Here is a 22,699-nt window from a genome sequence, read left to right on the forward strand (position 1 = left end):
TCACATGTAGTCTCCCATTCCAATGCAAACCAGGGCGGACCCTGCTTAGCAAAGGGGACAATTCATGCTTACTACCACAAGACCAGCATTCCTCAGGCCTTCTTCCCAGAGGAGTATATCATTCCTTGGCACTTCCGTAGCAGGTGTGTAAGATCTGCCTTGTGACCATTTTAATGGCGAATCCTTAAAATGGTTGGGATGGTCATGCACATCCCAGGAGTGCTTTCACGCATCGTAGGCCCTTGGTGGGTCCCCACCCCCATAACACACAACTTGTTTTATGCCCGGATGCCATTCTGCTGTGCCTCTTCCTGTGCCCACTGAAGTTTGTCTGTCTGTTTAGCAACCAACTGGATTGGATTACGGAAACTGGTGGAGTTGGACGTCTCGGACAATATGCTGGTGGAACTGCCTGTGAACATTCTGCACTGTTTGAAATCACTCGCCTTCCTGAATGTGTCGAGGAACCATCTGAAAGTGTTCCCTCAGCCATGGGCCTGCCCCTTGGTAAGTCTGATGTCTGATGTCGTGGTAGAAATTTTTTGTAAGGTGCTGCATTAATTGCTTGGGACCATCTGCGAGCTCTGGGAGATGGGAAGTTGCCTGATAACTGAGTCTGAACCTCGGTCCGTCTAGCTGCGTATGGTCTACACTGACGGGCAGCGGCTTCTCCGAGGTTTCAAGCAGCAGTCTGTTTTTGTAAAATAAAGCAACATGTAAAGCGTGAAAGCTGAGCTTCTCAGGATGGGGAATTCTGCCCAAATGTGAACGTGTTTCCCCCCTTGTGTTTCTAGAAATGTTGCAAAGCATCTAGGAATGCCCTGGAGTCTTTGCCAGATACTTTGGCTGTCTTCTGGAAAAATCATCTCAAGGAAGTGGATTTTTCTGAAAATTCCCTAAAAGAAGTTCCTCAGTGTCTCTTCCAGCTTGAAGTAAGTGGGGAGTACCCTGTCATCAGCAATCTATCATTTTTCTGCAAGTTAGGTTTAGCATTTTAATAATGTGTTATTTCCTTGCAAAGAACTGCCCTGCTGGATCAGGCCCAAGGCTTGTCTAGTCCAGCATCCTGTTTCCCACAGTGACCCACTAGATGCCTCTAAGAAGCCCACAGGCAAGAAATGGAGGCATCCTCTTAATGGAGAATGATATTTACTGTCTCTGGAGGGTAGGATTCCAGTGGAACACAGTTGTCCGAAGAGATTTGTCTAGCCTATCGTACCTTGGAGACACTGCAAATGTCTAGCTTGTAACAACCATGATGCCTGCAGAGTCCGTGTGGAGGACCCACTTGAGGCAGAGTCCACGTGGGTTCCCACACTACATTGGGTACAGAATTCCTTGTTGATTTCTGGGATACCGTGCAGGAATTGTCTGAATTGACCCTAGGATAGGAAGCCATGACTGGGAAGGTTCTCTCTCTCTCTGTCTGTCTGTCTGTCTGTCTGTCTCTCTCTTTCTCTCTCGGGTCGGAGGAGAGCTGGTCTTGTGGTAGCAAGCGTGACTTTTCCCTACAATAATCTTGGATTCATAACAGCCCTGGGGCAGATGGTGGTGGTGGTGATCCCACTTCTCAACAAAAACGTTCTCCAAGCGGTTTGTATGGGGAAAGAATAAGAGGCTAGTTCCCTGCCCAAAAGGAAAGACGAGGTAGATGCCAGCAAAAGCCCCTGGAGGGATGCTGTGTTGGGGCTGGATAAGGCCAGTTGCTCTCCCCCTGTTTAACATAACAAAATGCCATTTTGAAAGGCACTTCTTTGCCTGGTGAGCAGGGGGAAATAGAGGGTGTCCTGTGGAAATACTCCCGTGTGTGCAACAGCCCAAAGCATTGCATTTGGGAGCCAGCATGGTGTAGTGGTTAGAGTGCTGGACTAGGACCGGGGAGACCCGAGTTCAAATCCCCATTCAGCCATGATACTTGCTGGGTGACTCTGAGCCAGTCACTTCTCTCTCAGCCTAACCTACTTCACAGGGTTGTTGTGAGGACAAAGATAAGCAGGTACACCACTCTGGGCTCCTTGGAGGAAGAGCGGAATATAAATGTGAAAAAATAAAAACAAAAACCTACGAGTCGCACTCAGCTTATGGAAAAGCTTGGAGGGAGTCTTTAATGTAATCCACAAGCCTGAAGGCCTTTGTAGCCGGGGATGATGGGAGTTGTAGTCCAGCAACATCTGGGACCCAAGGTTGTGAATCCCGAATGTCGTCTCAGGAGTTGACCGAATGTTGTTGACAGAACATTGTCTTTAGCTCACGAGAGCTGCCTTTGGTCCTCTCTTGCAAAACTGCCTTTTGTTTCCCTGAAGGAATTGTACATTATCTGTGGCTGGGGAAAGACCATGCCTGCCCTTCACTCTGAGCACTAGGTGGTGCTGCTGTGGCATCATTTCTTGTGTCTGTGCCGGTCTGGTTAGACCACTGCAGTGAAATGAAACCCATCACCATCTAGAAATCGGAGCTCCTGGCAATGCTTGCAGGGTGTTGCCGGTTGCCTCCCCAGAAGGGCCTCCAGAAACTCTTAATGGCTTTGCGGGGGGGGGGGGCGGGGGACATATATTCTCCTTCACCGAGCCAAGGTCTATGAGAGTCTGTGGGTTTTTGTTACTCGCAGGAGATCACCAGGTTGATGGGCCACAGTGTCTGTGAGAGCCGTGTAGAGTAAAGTTGTGCCCTCGAGTCGGTGTCAACTCGTGGCGACCACATTGCCCTGTGGTTGTCTTTGGTAGGATACAGGAGGGGTTGGCCATTGCCTCCTCCCACGCAGTATGAAATGATGCCTTTCAGCATCTTCCTATCTCGCTGCTGCCCGATAGAGGTGTTTTCCATTGTCTGGGAAACATACCAGCGGGGATTCGAACCGGCAACCTCTTGCTCGCTAAGCAGGTCATTTCCCCACTGCGCCATTAGGTGGCATACACATGGAAAAAAATTGGGGGGCTTATATATATAGCAAGAGATAAGTGGGGCTAGCAAAAAAATAAGTGTGTGTGTGTATGGGAAGCTTCTAGCCCTTGAAAGGCTTTAGGTCCAGGCTCCAAAATTACCTAGCTGCACCTCTGCCCTTAGGAGATGGAGCTGCTCTTGGAAGAGCAGAAGGCTCCAAGTTCCCTCCCTGGCAGCATCTCCAAGGATGGGGCTGAGAGAGACTCCTGCCTGCGACCTTGGAGGAAGCTGCTGCCAGTCTGGGTAGACAATCCTGAGCTAGATGGACCAAGGGTCTGGCTCAGTATATGGCACCTTCCTATGTTCCTATGTCTCCTCCTCTTTCAGGTGTTGGTATCGCTGAAACTCTCAGGAAACCAGCTGATCATGTTGCCCTCCCAGGACAAGTGGTCTTGCCGGCAGCTGAAGTCTCTGGATCTCTCGAAGAACCAGCTGGGCAAGTGAGTGCTTCCGGTCGCTTTTGGAGCCGCACTGCAGAGGCGGCCTCCTCGTTTCACTTCTCTTTGTTTACGTTTGTCTGCAGAACGGGCGAAGGAGCCAAAACTAAGCGGATTTTGTTTTTCTCTACATGGAGCAGAGGCCGCGCCAGCACAGAGACCGGTACGTCATGGTGGGGCAGATGAGGAGCAAGGAGGGAGCTGGTGGGCAGAAGTGGGGGAGGAGAGGAGACTGTCACAGAGTCCAGCCCCGGGCTTGGGAGGAGGGTGAATCTGTTTGCTTTGCCCCTGTCGATACTCTCCCTAAAAGACCCACTCTGGTAGAAGGACATGCACTCGGCATGCCGAAGGTCCAGTCTCTCTGGCTTGGGAAAGACCGTAGGAACCTAGGAAGTCGGGTTATGCCGAGTCAGGCTATTATTGTGTTATGCTGTGTCATCGTGTTATGCACTCCGTATCGTGTTATGCCGAGTCAAGCTATTATTTTAGGCTATTGTTGGCCTACAATATCTGGCTGTGTTTAAGAGAAATTTGAAAACATGCCTGTTTAATCAAGCTTTTAATTCATAGTTTTTAGAGTTTTTATCTATATTTTAAAATTGTTTTGATTGTGTTAATGTTTTAACGGTTGTGCTTTTCAGATTGTGAACTGCCCAGAGATTTGCGTATGGGGCGGTATAGAAATGTACCAAATAAATAAATGACTCCCATAATCCCTAACTGTTGGCCACTGTGGCTGAGGATTGTGGGAAGTGGCAGTTGCCACAAGCAGCTGGAGGGCCAGAGTTGAGCAGCCTTGGTCTACCCTGACTGGCAGCGGCTCTCTGAGGTTTCAGGCAGGAGTCTTTCTCAGCCCTATCTAGAAACGCTGCCAGGGATTGAACCTGGGACCTTCTGTGTGCAAAGCAGAAGCTCTTCCTCTGAGCTGTGGCCCCATCTCTTAAGGGGAATATCTTGCAGTGCTCACATGTAGTCACCCATCTAAATGCAAACCAGGGCAGAGCCTGCTTAGCAAAGGGAACGATCCATGTTCAGTACAGAAGGCCTAGAGCTCCTCCCTAAATAAATGTTGGCTTTCCTGAGTCGGACCACTGGTCCATCTAGCTGAGTATTGTCTACACTGACTGGCAGTGGCTCTCGGAGGTTTCAGGTAGGAGCCCTCTCAGACTTGCTTGGAGATGCTGCCAGGGATTGAACCTGGGACCTTCTGCGTGCAAAACAGATGCTCTGCCCCTGAACTACGGTCCCTTTCCCTGCCTGAAACATTTGAGATCTGCCAGTCACAATATACAGCTTTGTGTTATATGGATCAGTGGTCTGGCTCTGTGTAAGGTGGCTTCATGTAGTGTGGGCTGTAGCTCATTGGTAAACTACTACACTGGACTCGGGGCAGTCCCAGAAAACTCCAGTGTGCAATCAGGTTTATCTTTTCTTTTTTAAAATACTACTTTTGAGAAGCAGCGGTAAGCAGTTATCCAGATTTTAAAAATTGGAACAGTTTTATGTAAATTAGAGTAGACTGCGTTTAGGCCTGAGAACAGGTGGGGTCCTTCAAGATGGCAAAAATATGTGGAATGTGAGATGTGGAAATTCTAAAAAAGCAAGCTTACTCAACCTCCAGACACAGCAGGCTTTTCGTCCTACTCACCAGCACGAACTCGTGATGCAGTTTTCATATGCTGTAGAGGGTCCTTGCACCATTTTCGCAGCGCCCCCTACTGGCCAGCTCTTGCATTCTAAGAACCACCAACCCTTTTCCACAGTCGCCAGAAAAGTTGTAATCATTTCTCCTTGGAAAGCAAGAGGTCCCTGCTTTGCATCGGAACACAGATAACAAGAATGTGCTGGGAAGTAGAACAGAAGCCTGCCACAGGAGGGTGTGGAGGGCGAGTAAACTTGTGCTTAGAATTTGTGTGAAAGTTTCTTGCATCCTGCTTCTTTTTGCTTCCTGGAAGGACCAATAGTTAAGCAATACAGAGTCTGTTACGCAGCCAACAAAAAAGCATATTTTGAGTTCCTCTAGCGTATTCATCCTGCATTCTGTTACACTCTGCAATCTTGTGTTTTCACTTTGCATTCTGCCTTCTCCTACCAGGTTCCGCCTTGGAGTTTCCTGAATACTTGTGTGAGTCCCTTGAAGTTCTCTGTCTGAACGACAACCAGCTGGATGCTATTCCCCAGTCAGTCTGCCTTCTCAAAGGATTATCCGAGCTTTACTTAGGAAAGTAAGTTCAGGTATCCAAAGCCACTGGAGATCCTGCTAAGTGTTCTTTGAAACTCATTGCTTCCCTCGACAGTCCTTGGATGTTTTATCCAAATGTGCAGCGCAGAGAGCCCATGTGGTGTAGTGATTAGAGTTCGCTACTAGGACCGGGAAGACCCACGTTCAAATCCCCATTCATCCATGACGTTCATCTTTGGCTGGTCACTATCAGTCTATAAAGAGACTTGCATTTTGGGCTGTATACAAATGTGTTAAATAAATAAATAATATTCTTACCTCCCAGGATAGTTGTGAGGATAAATGGGGTTGGGGTGGGGGAACCCTGGAAAAGATCATCAAGAGATTTGGTGCAGTATGTTGAGTACACCCAAATCTGTTTCTCCATGTCAACATCATCCGGAGAAGGCATAATCTCTCTAAATGCCTGCCTGGAGGCAGTGATGGGCTGGATGAGGGATAACAAACGGAGACTGAATTCAAATGAGACGGAGGTACTTATTGTGCAGGGCCGGAACTTGGGAGACAGTTTTGATCTGCCAGTTCTGGATGGACGTCATTCTTCCCCAAAAGGAACAAGTACACAGTCTGGGAGTGTTGTAGGATCCAAACTTCCTTTTGGTGTCTCAGGTTGAGGCACTGGCCAGAGGTGGTTTCTATCCGCTTCAGCTGATATGCCAGCTGCATCCACCCTCTTCCTGAGCCTCATCACAATGCTTTTTTGCTTTCCTCAACATTTCTCAGAGTTTTTGCCCAAACTAGAGCCTTCAGATTTCCCCTAAAATTTTTGCTTTGGGTGAAACTAGAGGTGAGGCCTGTCATTGGCTGGGCAAAAAGTCATTTTCGTAGATTACACTTAGAGGGAAGTTTAAGAAATTAAATATGTGTAATAGAATTCTGTTATTAATGTGCTTGCCAAAGGAGAGTAAAAGCAGTTTGAAATTTGCAAGATTCCAACTTTTGTCTTTTTATTGAATTGTTACCATATATGATAAATTTGAAACATACTTTCATCAAGCCTACATAAAACATAGTGCTTTCAGCTAATTTCAGTGGTAGGCCTGTGCATGCAAAATTTGGTATCTATAGGTCATCGGGAAGCATGAGTTTATTTCGTACAAACAAATCCTTCAAAATATATAATAGATCTGGTTCCAGCTCTCATGTAAATTACCCTCTTAGAAAAGCTGTTGATTGGTGGATGGGGGGTGTCTTTCTGCACAGTAACGTCGGCATTCAAGAACTTCCTCCTGAACTTGGACAACTAGCTAATCTTTGGCAGCTGGATATTGAGGAACTCAATATCGTCAACCTTCCTGCGGAGATCAGAAAAGAGGGTGAGTTGGTCTCTTTCCTGGGGTTGATTAATCTCAGCTGTTTGAACAGAGAGAGAATCCAAACTGTGTTCAGTTTTATTTATTATTGAATGGCAGGGGGAAATTGGACTGTATCCACTCATGCCATTGTTATTGTTATGAAATTAATTTGGAGGACCTTGAATGTTCCATGCGATGCAAACTCAACTTTATCCGTTCAACCTCTTCTATCAGAAACACTCCTCTTCAATGTAATTTTTAAAAATGTATTGTGCATACATCACATGTGGCAGTATTTTCAGGAACGCTGCACCATCATCTTGGGCATAATAACTTCTATGGAACTTAGCCAATATGAAGTAATGAATTTAGTACTGAGCTGATCTTTGAAGACCATTTGACTTAAAAATTGAGGTGGGTGGGGTTTGTAAAAACTCCCCCATCCCACTTTTTTTGTGGTCGCATAGAAATGATGGACTCTTATTTCTAGTGTGGAATAATGCAGGCATAATTCACGCAGATATGATGGGGAATTTTTTAAGCTGCTCCATGCTTACGATGTATTCTACTTGCAAAAATCATAGATTGTAGATTCTGAACCAGATAAAGTATAAAGGCTACAGAACAGGGGTTCTTCCCACTCAAAAAGTACAGTCATCCCTCGCCAACCGCAAGGGTTCCGTTCCAGCAAAACATCACCGCTGGCAAATTCACAATTGGCGAGCAATTGAAATAAATGGGAAACGAGGTATGGGGGGGAAAACCCCGAAAAATCAAAGAAAAACAACAAAAAATTAGCCCCAAATCACCCAGAATCCCTTAAAATCACCAAGAACAGGCAAGAGGAGTGAGCAAATAGAACCGCTAGAGAACTTTGGAAAAAAAACCCACCAAAAAAAGAACCCACTCAAAGTCACTTTAAATCATGAGGAGTTGGAAGAGTCAGGAAGAGGAATGAGCAGATTGAACCTCTGGACCCACCTCCACCCCCCGGCCATCACTAAAAACTCTCTCCAAACCACAGATAGTCGGGTTGCGGTTGGCGAGACCGGTCACAATTTCCCAGTCGCAGATACTCATAACCGTGATTGGGGAAATTGTGGTTGGCGATGGAGGACTGTATCTCCTGATGGGCATCCCATTGGTGTCTGGGCCATCTTAACAAATCAGAAATGGAAACTAGAGGCATGCCAGATCTAGCTCAAATCTCTTTTTTTAATAGTGAGACTCTGGTCAAGATACAGGTTCCTCCTGGTAATAATGTTTGTTTCCCCCCTAAAAATATTAAGAGCATCTTCCTTTCTACGCATGAATTAAATCAGGCTTTAGATATGCTGGAATGTGGATTTCCAACCTCCAGTATAGTTGGAGATTTTAATGCAAGAATAGATGGGGATGAACTTAAGATAGCCAACCGTCTAACTACTACGGATATTTATATTTTTTATAAATTATACTTATGACCCTTGCTACTGTAACTGAGCAACGAGACACCTTTTAAAGTGGTGATTCTCTTGTGAATATAAATATTTGTCATCGTCATAGTTTAAACCTGGAGTTAGAAGAACTGCAGCTTCCCTTTTAGTTTAAGGGATAGCAGGGCTAATCCAGCTGGCCCTTTGCCTGCTGGGCTGCGTTGACAGAAGGAATTGCCTGTTTCTGCTGCTTCTGGCTGTTCCCCACCTGGTGGCTGCTGGAGAGGACCCATTTTCTCGCCACAGGTTCCCTCACCACAGTGCCACGTAAGGTGGTTTTATGATGAAGAGACTTATGGGTGGTTTGGGGTGTTTTTTTTTTAATAGTGGCTTTCCCCTTCCTCACTAGGCCCCAAGACCATCTTAGCTTACCTGAGAGCCCAGCTCCGTAAAGCCGAGAAATGCAACCTCATGAAAATGATTGTGGTGGGTCCCCCACGGCAAGGGAAATCCACGCTGATTGAGGCCATGCAGACAGGCAGAGCTTCCCTCTCGATGCCCGACAACACCACCATCCAGACCACAAAATGGGAGCTTCAGGCACAGGCTGGATTCAAATCAAAGGTAAGGAGCAAGCGATGTAGACCAGGGATTCTCAACGTTGGGTCCCCAGATGTTATTGGACTTCAACTCCCATAATCCCCAACCAAAGGCCACTGGGGCTGGGAATTATGGGAGTTGAAGTCCAGTAACATCTGGGGAGACCCAACATTGAGAATCCTCATTTAGATGCTTATCTTTGAAGTATGAAGCTCAAGACCAAGTAGGACTTGTGGGGGAAAGATTCCACCTTCTTTACTCCCAAACAGGGATTTAAGGCTATGGAAAACGGAAAAAGGCTACAGCTAGAGCAATGGTTCTCAAGCCTGGGTCCCCAGATGTTGTTGGACTTCAACTCCCATAATCCCCAGCCACAATGACCTTGGCCATTGTGCCTTGGGGGTTATGGGCCTTGACATTCAACAACATCTGGGGGATCAGGTTTAAGAATCCCTGGGCTATGGAATTTCTACCTGCAAGCAAAGATGTGGCTTTTCCAGAATTTTTAAAATTGGAACATTTTCTGTATTTTCCCCAGGTCCTCATGATCTGATTTGGCATGTTGTAGCTTAATATAAAAACCACATTCATTTTGCATGTTGTCCCTTGAAGGTTTTCAAGTAGCCATTTGAACTGAAATACCCGAATTAGTAGAGACACTTAATGTGGTTTAAATACCCAAACAAATATTATGTGGAAAGAAATTATTTTCCTTGGTATACACAATAAATCAATAAACCACACTGTATTTATCTGAATAGAAGATGACTCTGAATTTAAGACAGGATGCTTGCATGCAGAAGGACACAGATTCAGTCCCTGGCAGCGTCTCCAGGTAGGGCTAGGAGAGACTCCTACCTGAAACCTTAAGGCTGCTGCCAGTCAGTGTAGACAGTAAGTGATGTCGGTGGACCAAGGGACCAACAGCTTCCTATGTTCCTTTGTAACAGGGCCACATGTTTCTTTTCACAATTGCTTTGGAAATGGGGCCATCGCTCAGTGGTAGAGCTTCTGCTTTGCACACTGAAGGTCCCGGGTTCAGGCCCTGGTACTGTATTTACGTGGATAGAAGACTCCTCTGAATCTGACCCCTTTAAAAATACAGGTTATACTGTATTTACCTGAAAGGAGGAGGACTCGGAATTTAAGGCAACCCCCTGATTTCTAACGCCAAAGAATTTGGGAGAAAAAACTAGTCTTGGATTCAGGTCAAGACAGTATTTCCAGGTGGGTCTGGGAGAGACTCCTGCCTGAAACCTTGGAGAACCGCTGCTAGCCAGTATGTGCAGTACTGAGCTAGAAAGGCCAATGGTCTGACTCTGTATAAGGCTGCTACCTATGTTCCCCCCGATTAAGAGAGAAAAGGAGAGGTGCCCCTGCAGACAAAGTTAGCCCCAAATCCTTGAAAAAGTAGGCAACCCCTTTGAACGGACCGTTAGCAACCCCCTTCTGCAGCCTCAGCGGATGCACTCTTGCCGGAGCAGGGAGCAATTAGCTCAGATTTCCTGTGTGGAAGTGATAGCCGCCCCTTGACAAGTGCTTCTTTCTTCAACCGGAACATTGACTCTCATTTATGCCTTTCGCGCCATGCCTTGGGAAGACACCCTGGGCGCGAGTTCATTATGCATTGACCATTATCTCTGTGCGACTTGCTCTCGCTACCGTGGGTGTTGTCCTGGGCCTGAATGTTTCTCTTTGTCCGATTAGGTTGATTCAGTCGAATTTAACGTCTGGGATATTGGGGGCCCCGCCAGCATGTCGACAGTCAATCAGTGTTTCTTCACAGATAAGGCTTTGTACGTCGTCGTCTGGAACTTGGCGCTGGGGGAAGAAGCCGTCGCGAATCTTCAGTTCTGGTTGCTGAATATCGAGGTAAGGCAGACGTGGACGTTGGCTGGCATTTCATGTAAGCGTGGAAGAACCCAATGGGTCGCAGCATAGACATGTGTTAGAATTTCGTTGGCAGATCTTGGCTAAAAGTGCAACATTTACCATCCATTTTGGAATTCTAATTAGTGGCTGACACCTTTACCAAATTACTCCGAAGTACTACATAGGAAAATAGGAATCTGCCTTGTACAGAGTCAGACCATTGGTCCATCTTGCTCAGGATTGTCTACACTGACTGGCAGCGTCTTCTCCAAGGTTTCAGGCAGGAGTCTTTCCCAGCCCTACCTGGAGATGCTGCCAGGGATTGAACCTTCAGCCTTGTGCACGGAAGCAGATGCTCTGCTACTGAACTATGGCCCCATTGCCTAGGGCAGGGCTGCTCACCTTTGGCCCTCCTGCAGGTGTTGGCCCACAATTCCCATAATCCCTGGCTATTGGCCACTGTGGCTGGGATTGTGGGAGTTGTAGTCCAAAAACAGCTTGGGGGTGGGGGTGCTAATATATTCCTATGGGAATATATTTCAGCAAACAGCACTCACTAGTTACCCTAAATACAAACCAGGGCATAACTACTGAATAACCACTCAGGAGTTACTCTAAAAGACTGCTAAATTTCAGTAGGGTTTCCTCTAGTAAATTTAGTCAAGATGTCGACCACTGTCCCTTAAAATCCAAGTTACGCTGGGCCATGTCCGTCCTGATAGTTTACTGTGTAGATGCACCTATTCAGATATTGCCAACATTTGTTGGACAGCGGTATATAAATATTCATCATGTTTGTAATAAATTGTGTTGGGGTGGTGGGAGTTGTAGTTCAGCAACATTTGCACATTGCCTTCCCTTGTATTTTCTTTTCTTTTCTTGCCATCCCAGTCAATGTAGGTGATGCGTCCTATGCAGGTTTAGGAGCTGTCGGTTTCCAGTCTTCTGTGAGGGAAAAAAGAAAGTGGGACGGGGACGAAGTGATCGTCTGCTAAGCACAGCTGGGTCGGAGGGCTTTTTGTCCTGTTTCGTTAAAGAGCCAGATGCAGCTGTTGGGCCATCACTTCCTCCTCCCCGTCTTGCTTCTTACTCACAATCAGAAAACGGAAACATGTACACCTCCTGAATTTGGGTAGGACGCATCTTCCGCCCTGCTTATAATTGTGTGAAACAGCCTGTTCGCTTCCTGTTCTGTACTTCCTAATTCTAAAAAGGCTTTCATGGACTAGTTACAAAACAGTGATGCTAAAATGTTTTGTTTTGTTTTTAAACTCTCTTTGCAGGCCAAGGCACCCAACTCTGTGGTGCTGGTGGTAGGGACGCACCTCGATTTGATTGAGACAAAATTCCGTGTGGAGAGGATCGCCACTCTGCGTGCATACGTCCTTGCTGTCTGTCGCTCTCCTTCTGGTTCGCGAGCCACTGGCTTCCCTGATATCACACTGAAACACTTACAGTAAGTGGTCCCTCCCTCCTTGAGATAGTCAGTGGTCGACATCCTGACTGGCACAGTGCACATGTGAGTTCCAGACTCCCACTGCACTATTGTGCAAGCAGGGGAAGAGGCAATTTTATTGTTATCTCCTCCTCCCCTCTGTGCATTGTCCCAGAGGGTCATGTGGCCCTCGGGGACATATTTATTTTGATTTTGTTCCATGCGTTGTGTTCTGAATCTGTATTTTTGCTAGTCTATGCCTGTAACATTAATACTATTTTGGTGATGCACAGTGGGCTTCAGAAGAAAGAGGAAACAACTTTAAAAATGGCACCTTCTTGCACAAGTACGCAAAGGAAATCTTGCCTGTGCACAGTGCTAGTCCAGATGTGGACCAATTTTTATTTTTATTGCAGTTTGGTCACTCAGAATGAACATAATACATGTGCACATGTAGTTGTAGGGAGTTTTTTTGGATTTTTTTTTAAACATTTCTTGTGCTCTGCTCTTGTACCATTGCCCAGCTAGACCCCATCTCTAAGGAAAACCCGCTCCAGACCATTATTCTCCGAACTCTACTGAAGCTTCTTTCAGAAACTTCTCTAAACACCGAGTCGGCTCCCAGAAGCCCTCCTTGTTCTTCCTCTTATGCATTTCCTCTCAGCTGGGGGATGCGATCGCGCTCTCTCTCCCAGTCAACTCTCTTCTCCCTCAAACAATTTCCCTCATTCACAGTCCTTCACCTACAGCCAGCAGAAACCCGGCTGCTCGGAACGCAAAGAGCAGAACAGCCGACACACACTTTGGAGTTGCTGTGTGTGACCGGGAAGCCTTTGTGAGCCGGAGACAAAAACTGCCTTATCTCCCATTGCCGGGCGAGGGTCTCCTTCCCTCTCCCTCCACTAATGGTGCCTGGGGTTTGAAAACAGAAGATACCGCCTATAAATACATTCCCTTTTTAATTTCCTCCTTTTCACTCTGGAGAATATGTGTGGAATGAGTAACAGCAAATCTTTGTGGTGAGACACAAAGCCTAAATTCAGATCATCCTTTAAACCCGGGGTCTTCTTTCGACAGAGTGGCAAAGAGGAGGGATTTCTATCCAATTATAAAATGAGATCAGTTCTAACTTTTAATGAACTGTTCGCAGTTTAAAGAGGAATATCCTTGCACATTCTCCTCTCAGTCATTAGAATTAGCATTACTTAAATTAAATTTACTATTTATTTACTATTAATTTACTATTTAATTTACTATTAATATACTATTTTATTTTATTTACTATTAATTTACTAAATTTACCATTAATTTACTATAACTATTAATTTACTGTTAATTTATTATTAATTAACCTAACTATTAATTTACTATTAATTTAAGTACTTAAATTAGCATTACTTAAATTAGCAACTTACCGTATATGCTACTAATTGACTGAGGGCTATAGGCCACCTCCAGCCTCAGAGGCAAGATGCCACTAAATACCAGTTGCAGAGGAGTATCAGCAGGAGAGAGGGCATGCTCTCAACTCCTGCCTGTAGGCTTCCAGGGGCATCTGGTGGGCCACTGTGTGAAACAGGAGGCTGGACTAGATGGGCTTCCTTGGGCCTGACGTTCTTATGTAAATGATTGTTTTTTCCTTCTTTTTGTATTCCCCTCCCCCTGCTTTTTAAAAATTGAACTATCTCATCATTCAGATGGATTATTATTACTTTGTTGTTTGTTTTTAGCTGAAATAAATTGTGGGAAGGATGGGAACAGGGGTCTCAACCTGTTCCCTCCTGCAAATGTTGGCCTACAACTCCCATCATCCCTGGCTACTGGCCATTGTGATTGGGGATGATGGGAGTGGTAATCCAACAACAGCTGGAAAGCCTGTTGTACAAACATAAAAACTCCTTTTCAGTCTTCCACAGTTACTTGTGTAGGGGAAGCAAATTGTGTAGGGGGAGGAAGTGTTCGTCTGGGTGGGAGGAGCCGAGTTGGATATCGATTCATAGGAAGCGGCCATATACTGAGTCAGACCGTTGGTCTATCTAGCTCAGTATTGTCTTCATAGACTGGCAGTGGCTTCTCCAAAGTTGCAGGCAGGAGTCTCTCTCAGCCCTATCTTGGAGATGCTGCCAGGGAGGGAACTTGGAACCTTCTGCTCTTCCCAGAGCAGCTCCATCCTCTGAGGGGAAGCTCTTTCAGTGCTCACACTTCTAGTCTCCCTTTCATATGCAACCAGGGCAAACGCTGCTTAGCTAAGGAGACAAGTCATGCTTGCTACCACAAGACCAGCTCTCCTCTCCTACCTTGGTAAAGTGCTGGGTACTTTACGAGGTAGATTCCTCCTCCTTTGATAAAGTGTGGTTTGTACACCTGCTGGAGGTGATGGGAGGGACCACAACCCACAGAAGAAGCAGCCCTTCCACTGATTGATGGTGCTGATTTCTCTCTGCAGTGAGCTTTCGTGTAAAACGCTCGAAGGCCTGGACACGCTCCGCCAGCTGATCTACCACATCACTTGCAACATGAAAGACGTGGGAAGTTCAATTTGCTCGCAGAGGCTTGTTGGGAGGCTGGTGCGTATGTTTCCTCAGCAACAGAAGGCCACCCTGGCTTGGCTGGATGTCTCCAAACGCTTCCCGCCATTTTGGAATTTCCAGGAGACGTGTAATCTGAATTCGTGGCCATGCGCTCCAATACGGGAATGAGTCCGATTTGAATAACAGCACCGTGGGTGGTTTCTCTGCCCTGAATCGTTGCCCCTTTCTCGATAAGGTTCCATTTAGCTCTGGTAGTTTTGCAGCGCTGCATGACCTTGGGCTTCTAGCTGAAGTTGGGACAACAACTCCCATCATGCCCGGCCGCTAGTTGCCAGAAGTCGGGGATGGCAGGAATTGTAGTTCAATTTCGTTTTGAAATTGAGTGAAGGAAAAAGATCCACTAAAGAACAAAGGCTAATACTCTTAATACCTTGTATAAAAATACACAGATACTATTTGTAGAAGTCGGCCTCATGCAAAATGAAACCGTAAGGTGAAAAAGATCTACTTGTACAGACTATCTTAATGATAATACACAATATCAGAATTCTTACAGTGATCCATAAATGGATATGGATACATAACACTCAACAAATCCATAAATGGATGAAGATACACAATAATTAAATACAGGTTGTACCTACTGCTACTACTGATATTTATATACCGCTCTTCAACCAAAGTTCTCAAAGCGGTTTACATAGAAAAATAAATAATACATCAAGAAGATGGTCCCCTGTCCCCAAAGGGCTCGCAATCTAAAGAGAAACATAAGGCAGATATCAGCAACAGCCACTGGAGGGATGCTGTGCTGGGGTTGGATAGGGTTGGTTGCTCTCCCCCTGCTAAATGTAAGAGAATCACCACTTAAAAGGGTGTCTCTGCTCACTTAGCAAAAGAAATAGGACTCTGAATTCACAACAACCCTCCTATATTTAACAGGAAGGAACTGGGGGGCAAACCTCATCTTGGGTTTGGGTAAATATGGTACATGGAAAGGAACAATGCGACTGCTATAACTTCAGCATACTTTAACAGGTCCCAAGGAGTTACCTGAGCCTCCAGGAAGCCATCCTCGCTGAGCAACTGAGCAGAAGCCAGAACGACAACGTGCAGTACCTGACAGACAAGGAAATCGAGCAAATCATAGAGAAAACCCCAGGAAACGACATCAAAGACTATGAGGACCTGCAGTCTGGTATGTCTGCATGGGGGGTGGGTGGGGGTAACTTCTCAGAATCCAGAGCATGCAAGGTTTTTTGATGCAGGGGCGCGAGGGAGAGGATCTCGTGTGCATGCGCTTTGCTAACAATTTGAATGAGGATTCAGCAGAGAACTAGTGTCCAGAGCTCCTATTACACGGTGGTTGAGAGAAAGTGAGCCGTGACCCAGAAGGTCTCTGCGGCAGATTGTGCCACCGCTGCTAACTCGCTGCAGGCCCTTTCATGAGGCAAGGTGAGGCAGCCACCTCGGGCGACAGATTGTTGGGGCGCCAACAGGGTGGCAAAACGCTCCTTGCCGTTTGGAGCAGCTCTCTGCGACTGATGTGACCCTGGCAGGCTTTTCAGGGAGCGCCTCTCTTCGCCCTGCTTGCAAGAAACACATGGAGCAGAGAGGAGGCTGCTGGAAACCGACCCACCCCCCACCCCACCCCACCCCACCCCCTGCCGTCCCCCAGTGCACTTTCAAAGCTTGGAAGAGTTGGTTTCTTAGCTTTTGAGCTATGGGCTTTTTCCTACTATGAAGTTGCTTTGTACCAAGACAGATACTTGATCAATCTAGCCCATTATTACCAGCACTGACTGGCAGCAACTCCCCATGGTTTCAGGCAAGCGTCTTTCCAAGCCTTACCTGGATTTGCTAAGTACTGAACCTGGCGCCTTCTGCAGTCAAAGCATACAGTCTCTCCCTGACGTACGATAGGCAAAGCATCTATTTCCAAGTGACAGCCTGCCGATGCTAAGAATAAATAATAATTCTTGTTATTTCATTGCCTCTACCCCAGCCATCAGCTTCCTGATAGAGACGGGGACGCTGTTGCATTTCCCAGATACGAGCCACGGGCTGAGAAATCTCTATTTCCTGGACCCCGTTTGGCTGTCGGAGTGTCTGCAGCGCATCTTCAACATCAAAAGCTCCAAGTCGGTGGCGAAGAACGGCGTCATCAAAGCCGAGGACCTCCGGATGCTGTTGGTTGGGACAGGATTCACCAAGCAGACCGAAGAACAGTATTTCCAGTTCCTTGCCAAGTTTGAAATTGCCCTGCCGGTAGCCAACAACAGGTACACTGGTAATTGTCCCCACAGGTGTGGCTAATGTGGTGTAGAGAGCTTGAATGGTCCCCTTTGCTAAGCAGAGTCCAACCTGGTTTGCATTTGAATGGGAAACTACACATGTAAGCACTATAAGATACTACCCATAGGGGATGGGGCTGCTCTAGGAAGGACATCTGCCTGCTTGCAGGCAGAAGGTTCCAAGTTCCCTCTCTGGCAGCATCTCCAAGGCAGGCCTGGGAGAGACTCCTGCCTGCGGCCTTGGAGAACCGCCGCCAGTCTGTGTAGGTACTGAATTGGATGGACTAATGGTCTGACTCTGTATAAGGCAGTTTCCTGTGTTCCTATGATCCTCCTTCCAAAGGGCCATAGGAATGCATGGCCATTTGGAAATTCCATGCATTCCATGGCCATTTGGAAAGAACCAGGGTTTTTCAGTGGGCATTCCTTGTCATTCATTTTTGTATATTCCTCAGAGCATCACCAAAATTCCACAAATACATAGTAGCACCTTTAATATGAACCATATAAAAACTATTGCTCGAAAATCTAAAATATACAGCACTAATCACTAAAACTTAGTAAACTACAAAAAGTAATAAAATCATGTAAAGGCTCTGTAGTAGGGTCACCCCCACCCTTTGCCATTTCTCTATCTCGCCCGCCCTGTAGCTGCTTTTCAAAAACTGATCGCCACTCTGCTCCCTTTCACACACTTGCTTTCTCCACTCCTATTTTTAGGTGCATGTTGTGGGGAGTTGATTAGATTGGCTAAGATTTTTGTCTGCCCTCCGGTTCTTATCGCAAACTCTCCCGCTCCTTTCAAACCAAATTTCTGTGGCCATCAGAGAGGGCCTAAAAATAATTGTAACCAATTTTGCCCTGGCAACAGATGCAAACACAGTTGTTTCTGCCAAGAAGATAAGGATGCTGGCCATCTGGTCCCCGGAAAGAATTTGGGGAAAGACCCATTTCGTGCAAGGCTTGTATGAAACGGGGTCCTTACATTTTGTCGCCGTGATTCTCCCTGCACTGAAAGAAGCAAACTCTTCTGCGACCCACAAAGCCATCGCTCTTTCTGCTTAAAGAGCCTTTAGATTTCCTTTTGCATTTCCCCCTTTTTCTCTCTTTGCAAAGGCAATTACTGCAAGGAAACGGATTGTTGTTTCCATCCCTTCCCCTCTTGTCTCCAGCCCATTTTGCTGTGTGTGCAGGCAAACCTTGCTGCCATCTCTCGACACCGTTGCTAGGGTTGGTTATTTCTGATGGGCCGCTTGCAATTACCATCTAGATTGCCTGACAGGGGTGAGCAACCCTGCCGTCAGCCAGGAAGAGTCTTGTCAGTCTCGTCAGCCGAGAAATGTGGCCTGCAACGTCTGCCAGGCCTGTGGCAGTTGATGCTTAAGTGAAGAGAGAAGGTTGCTCTGCACTTGGAGACGGTTACTGCAAAGCCCTGGGTTCCTTCATACTATTAAACGGACGAGAAGAAATAATGCTTTTTAAATGCTCAAGGCGGGCAACATGTATTGGAGAGAGCTACCTTATGCCAGTTCAGGCCATTGGTCCATCCAGCTCAGTATTGCCTGCACTGACTTCTGCGTTCACAGGGGTTGCTTGCAGCCTGGCTCATGCAGTGGTGGGTTCTCCTTAGCTGGAGTTTTTCAGAGGCTGGGCTGGAGGAGCGCCAAGGTACATAAGAACAGCCCTGCTGGATCAGGCCCAAGAAGGCCCATCTAGTCCAGCCTCCTGTTTCGCACAGTGGCCCACCAGATGCCTCTGAGAAGCAAGAGATGAGGGCATGCTCTCTCTCCTGCTGTTGCTCCCCTGCAACTGGTACTCGGAGGCATCCTGCCTTTGAGGCGGGAGGTGGCCTATAGCCCTCCGACTAGTAGCTGTTGATAGACCTCTCCTCCATGAAGTGATCCACACCCTTCTTAAAGCCATCCAGGTTTTTGGCTGTCGCCACATCTTGTGGTAACAACCAACAAAGTAAATTTGGAGCCTGGACCTAAAGGTCTTTGGATGCACTACATGTTACGCATCCTCTTCATACACACACACACACACACACACACACACACACACACACAGTGCCATACGCAAGACTATACAAAACAGGTCTATTTATGCAAATCTGCATTAGCAGAAACATTTCAGCACTCAACGTAACCTATTCCCATTCCACATATTTCCTCCACTGAGCCAGGAAGCTGGACTAGGAGACTTCCCGGCCCCCTTCCAGCTTTAAAATTCGATGAGGACCCCCTGTATGCCTCCCTCTCCCAAACCCAAGCCCATGGATTCCCCAAGCCCTTGGATTCTGTGAGAGGCTTTATCATCATGACTGGCACAGACAGTTGAGTGGCCAGTGAGGACCGCATGGTTTTCCAAGCCTAGACTTCAATCGGCTGGCAGGCAGTGTTCCCCATTAGAGGGAATCCCAGATGTTGTGGACTACAGCTCCCAGAATCCCTAGCGGCAGTGGGCTTTAGCTGAGGATGCTGGGAGTTGTAGTCAAGAACAGATCTGGGATTTTCTGTTAGAGGGAACACTGCTGGTAGGTAAGCTGGCTGATGATCCAAAGGCGAGACTGTTTTTGAGCTCGCGGGTACAGGCCTTTCCTTCAGTGAGTGAGCTGGGTTAACTGCCAGGCTGTGCTGGATCGGAGCCCTATTGAAAGGGGATGAGTTTCAAGGGGCTGAGCTGGCCAATTCGTGGTAGCAAGCACAAATTGTCCACGTTGCTAAGCAGGGTCCACCCTGGTTTGCATTTGAATGGGAGACTACATGTGTGAGCACTGGAAGATATTCCCCTTAGGGGATAGGGTGATAGCTCAGTGGATGAGCACCTGCCTGCTTGCAGGCAGAAGGTCCCAAGTCCCTTCCCTGGCAGCATCTCCAGGTAGGGCTGAGAGGTAATCCTGCCTGCAACCTTGGAGAAGCCGCTGCCGGTCTGTGCAGACAATACTGAACTAGATGGGCCAAGGGACTGACTTAGCAGAAGGCAGCTTCTTGTCTCTCTGTGAGCATCTGAAACTTGCAGTGAAGCCTGGCTATTTTGGAATCCAGGCATTTGAGAGGTATTCTGAGGACAGCCACCACGCCCTCTTTTTGCCAGAGTCCCATGCGGAGTGGTATTTAGCAGCTGCTGAAAATCTGCCCTCTTCCTGGACCGCTTGCAGGCGGCGAGAGCCGTTCCAGCGGCAGCTGCTGGTCCATTCGGCACTTGCCGTCAGCACATGTTTACCTGCAAGGCATCCCCGCATCGCTTCTGGGCTGAAAGGAAATCAAGAAATCTTGGAGCATCTGCCTCAGTTCTTCTCTTTCCTGGTGTTTGTTTTTGTTAGCAGCGTGAACCTTTCGCCTTTTTATTGCCCTCGGAATCCTTTCCAGCAGACGAGCCTGTTCTTGGTCCATCTGTTGCGGGGTGTGTGTGTAATTTTCAAGGCCACCCTTTAAGTGACAACTCTGTCTATTGGCTCCAAAAGCTTTTAACAAGGGGATGTGGCCATCGCTGAGTAGCAGAGATTCTGCTTTGCATGCAGAGGGTGCCAGGTTCAATCCCTGGCAACATCTCCAGGTAGGGCTGGGAAAAATTCTCGCCTGAAACACTGGAGAGCTGCTGCCAGCCAGAGCAGACAGTACTGAGGTTGATGCACCAATGGTCTGACTCAGTATAAGGCAGCTTCCTGTTTAACTTATGGGAATGGTGCCATAGTTTGGTGGAAGGGCATCTGCTTTGTGAGCAGAAGGTCTTGGGTTCAATCCTTGGCAGCATCTCCAGGTAGGGCTGGGAAAGACGCCTGCCTGGGAAACTGGTGCCGGTCAGAATAGACAATACTCAGCTAGCTTGGCCAAAGGTCTGACTCCGTAGCCAGCAGCTCCCTGTATTACTAAGATAATATGTCCTGGGGCTGCACTGCTGTCAGCAAAACCGAGCCGTTGTTACCAGTGTACGAGGCACGTGTGCTGAAACCTGTCGTTAAGTGACCCGACACATTTTCATTTGGTTTCAGTTACCTCCTTCCCCATCTGCTTCCTGCTAAGCCAGCATTCGATATTCACGGTTTGCGCCATCACACAACCAACACCATCCAGAGGGTCTTCAAGATGAGTTTCGTCCCCGTTGGCTTTTGGCAAAGGTTTATCGCTCGCATGCTCATCAGCCTTGCCGAAATGGATCTCCAGGTAGGTGCATGCTAAAGACAGAAACGTCTCTTGGAAAACAACATTGGCGTTTAACTGGAGCTGATATAACAAGAGGCCCATTCACACATGTTCAGCATTCGTACAATGAGAGTACAATATACACACGTTAGGGATGTGCACGAACCAGTTCATAGTGCTCCAAACCGGTTTAAAGGTCATAGTGCTCCAAACCGGTTTGAAGGATGTGCTCCAAACCGATTTGAAGGTCTGGCCACTCTCCGGTATGACATTGACCAGGGCGGCAAGTGGTACACTGCCTCCCCGCACCAGTGATTTTGCAGACAGAGCTGGTGGGGGAACCACGGCAGTGGGAGAGTAAGAGCCCCCTCCCTGCTCCTTAAAGGTGCTTCCCCTCCTGCTGTGGCTGTGGTTCCATGCACATCCCCGGGACAGGTATAGCCATTCACATGTTATGTTGAACACAGGTACAGAAGTACACTTCCTATCTGTACCATGCATTTTAAAGGTCTATGTCCAGGTTCACTTTTAAAATAAACACAGGTACAGTCATGCACCACAAACATACGTGCAAGTATACAGACATCTATGTACTCATACAACATGATGTCTGAATCGGGCTAAGATTTCTTTGCAAAATACTGACACCCACAAAATGGAGAAGTCCTTTTGGCAGTTTTCATGGAAGGGCGCCTGATGGGCTTTGCTCCTCTGGCCAGCTGGCAGCCGCCATTTTAATTTCCCATGAGTCTCCTGGGAATAATTTGACATCATCATGTATAGTTGTTTCCAAGGAGAAACTACTATGCATGGGGAGAATTGGTGGCCAGTGCGGTTTCGTTGGGTTGAATAAAGGTGAGGGGGCAATTTCGGGGCAAAGTCCCTCCCTCATATCTTTCCATTTTGGGAGAAAAATTTACTCAACAGATAATCAACAGTTGTACTTGTTTGAGAGGCTTGGGGTCACATCAGCTATGGGTCAAGAGGCGAAGAAGTGTTAGATTATCCCAAGACAAGTGTACAAACAGTTCACCAGCAGAGAGTGGCTGGCCAGCCCTAAATGCACAGAGGAGGACCTTAGAATCAGAATACTAAGGCCAATGAAATCCCATGCCTACACGCTTGTCTTGATATTTGCTGCTTCCAATATGTGATGGCATCTATTCACACCCAAAGGGTTAGAGTCGAGAATGCTGCTAAAAATATATTTTGTGTGTGTTTAAAAAATTCATAACAAGCTTGACAGGCTCCTGCAGACCTCCTCATATTATTCCTGTCATCCGCGCCAATATAAATCAACGGAACAATCTGAAGTGATGACAAGATAATAACGAGATAACAAGATCTGGTGGGTAATTACACAGATTGCCAGTGAAGTTAATACTAATGTAATCAGTGCCGAGAATTAACTCGTGCCAAACGCATCTCCGCGGAGAGCGTTAAGCGAGATGCACACGCCGACTACAATTGGGCAATCACATTTGAATAATCTT

At 47.0% G+C, this 22,699-nt stretch overlaps 1 protein-coding gene across 4 annotated transcripts in view; it reads left to right on the top strand.

The window, feature by feature from the left end:
* The window catches only part of LRRK1 (leucine rich repeat kinase 1), a 74,733-nt gene that overhangs the window by 31,625 nt on the left and 20,409 nt on the right, over positions 1 to 22,699 (top strand). For 2 of the 4 annotated variants that reach the window (XM_053272876.1, XM_053272879.1), the window contains 13 exons: positions 344 to 507; positions 795 to 932; positions 3,268 to 3,380; positions 3,464 to 3,540; positions 5,473 to 5,602; positions 6,823 to 6,935; positions 8,739 to 8,953; positions 10,637 to 10,801; positions 12,085 to 12,257; positions 14,683 to 14,803; positions 15,806 to 15,965; positions 16,773 to 17,049; positions 21,056 to 21,227. In XM_053272876.1, the coding sequence (XP_053128851.1) occupies positions 344 to 507; positions 795 to 932; positions 3,268 to 3,380; positions 3,464 to 3,540; positions 5,473 to 5,602; positions 6,823 to 6,935; positions 8,739 to 8,953; positions 10,637 to 10,801; positions 12,085 to 12,257; positions 14,683 to 14,803; positions 15,806 to 15,965; positions 16,773 to 17,049; positions 21,056 to 21,227 (2,018 nt within the window). The remainder of the gene's footprint in view (positions 1 to 343; positions 508 to 794; positions 933 to 3,267; positions 3,381 to 3,463; positions 3,541 to 5,472; positions 5,603 to 6,822; positions 6,936 to 8,738; positions 8,954 to 10,636; positions 10,802 to 12,084; positions 12,258 to 14,682; positions 14,804 to 15,805; positions 15,966 to 16,772; positions 17,050 to 21,055; positions 21,228 to 22,699) is intronic. The other 2 variants (XM_053272877.1, XM_053272878.1) reach the window with 2 other exon arrangements.

Source organism: Hemicordylus capensis, chromosome 10 (assembly GCF_027244095.1).
Source record: "Hemicordylus capensis ecotype Gifberg chromosome 10, rHemCap1.1.pri, whole genome shotgun sequence".
NCBI lineage: Eukaryota > Metazoa > Chordata > Lepidosauria > Squamata > Cordylidae > Hemicordylus > Hemicordylus capensis.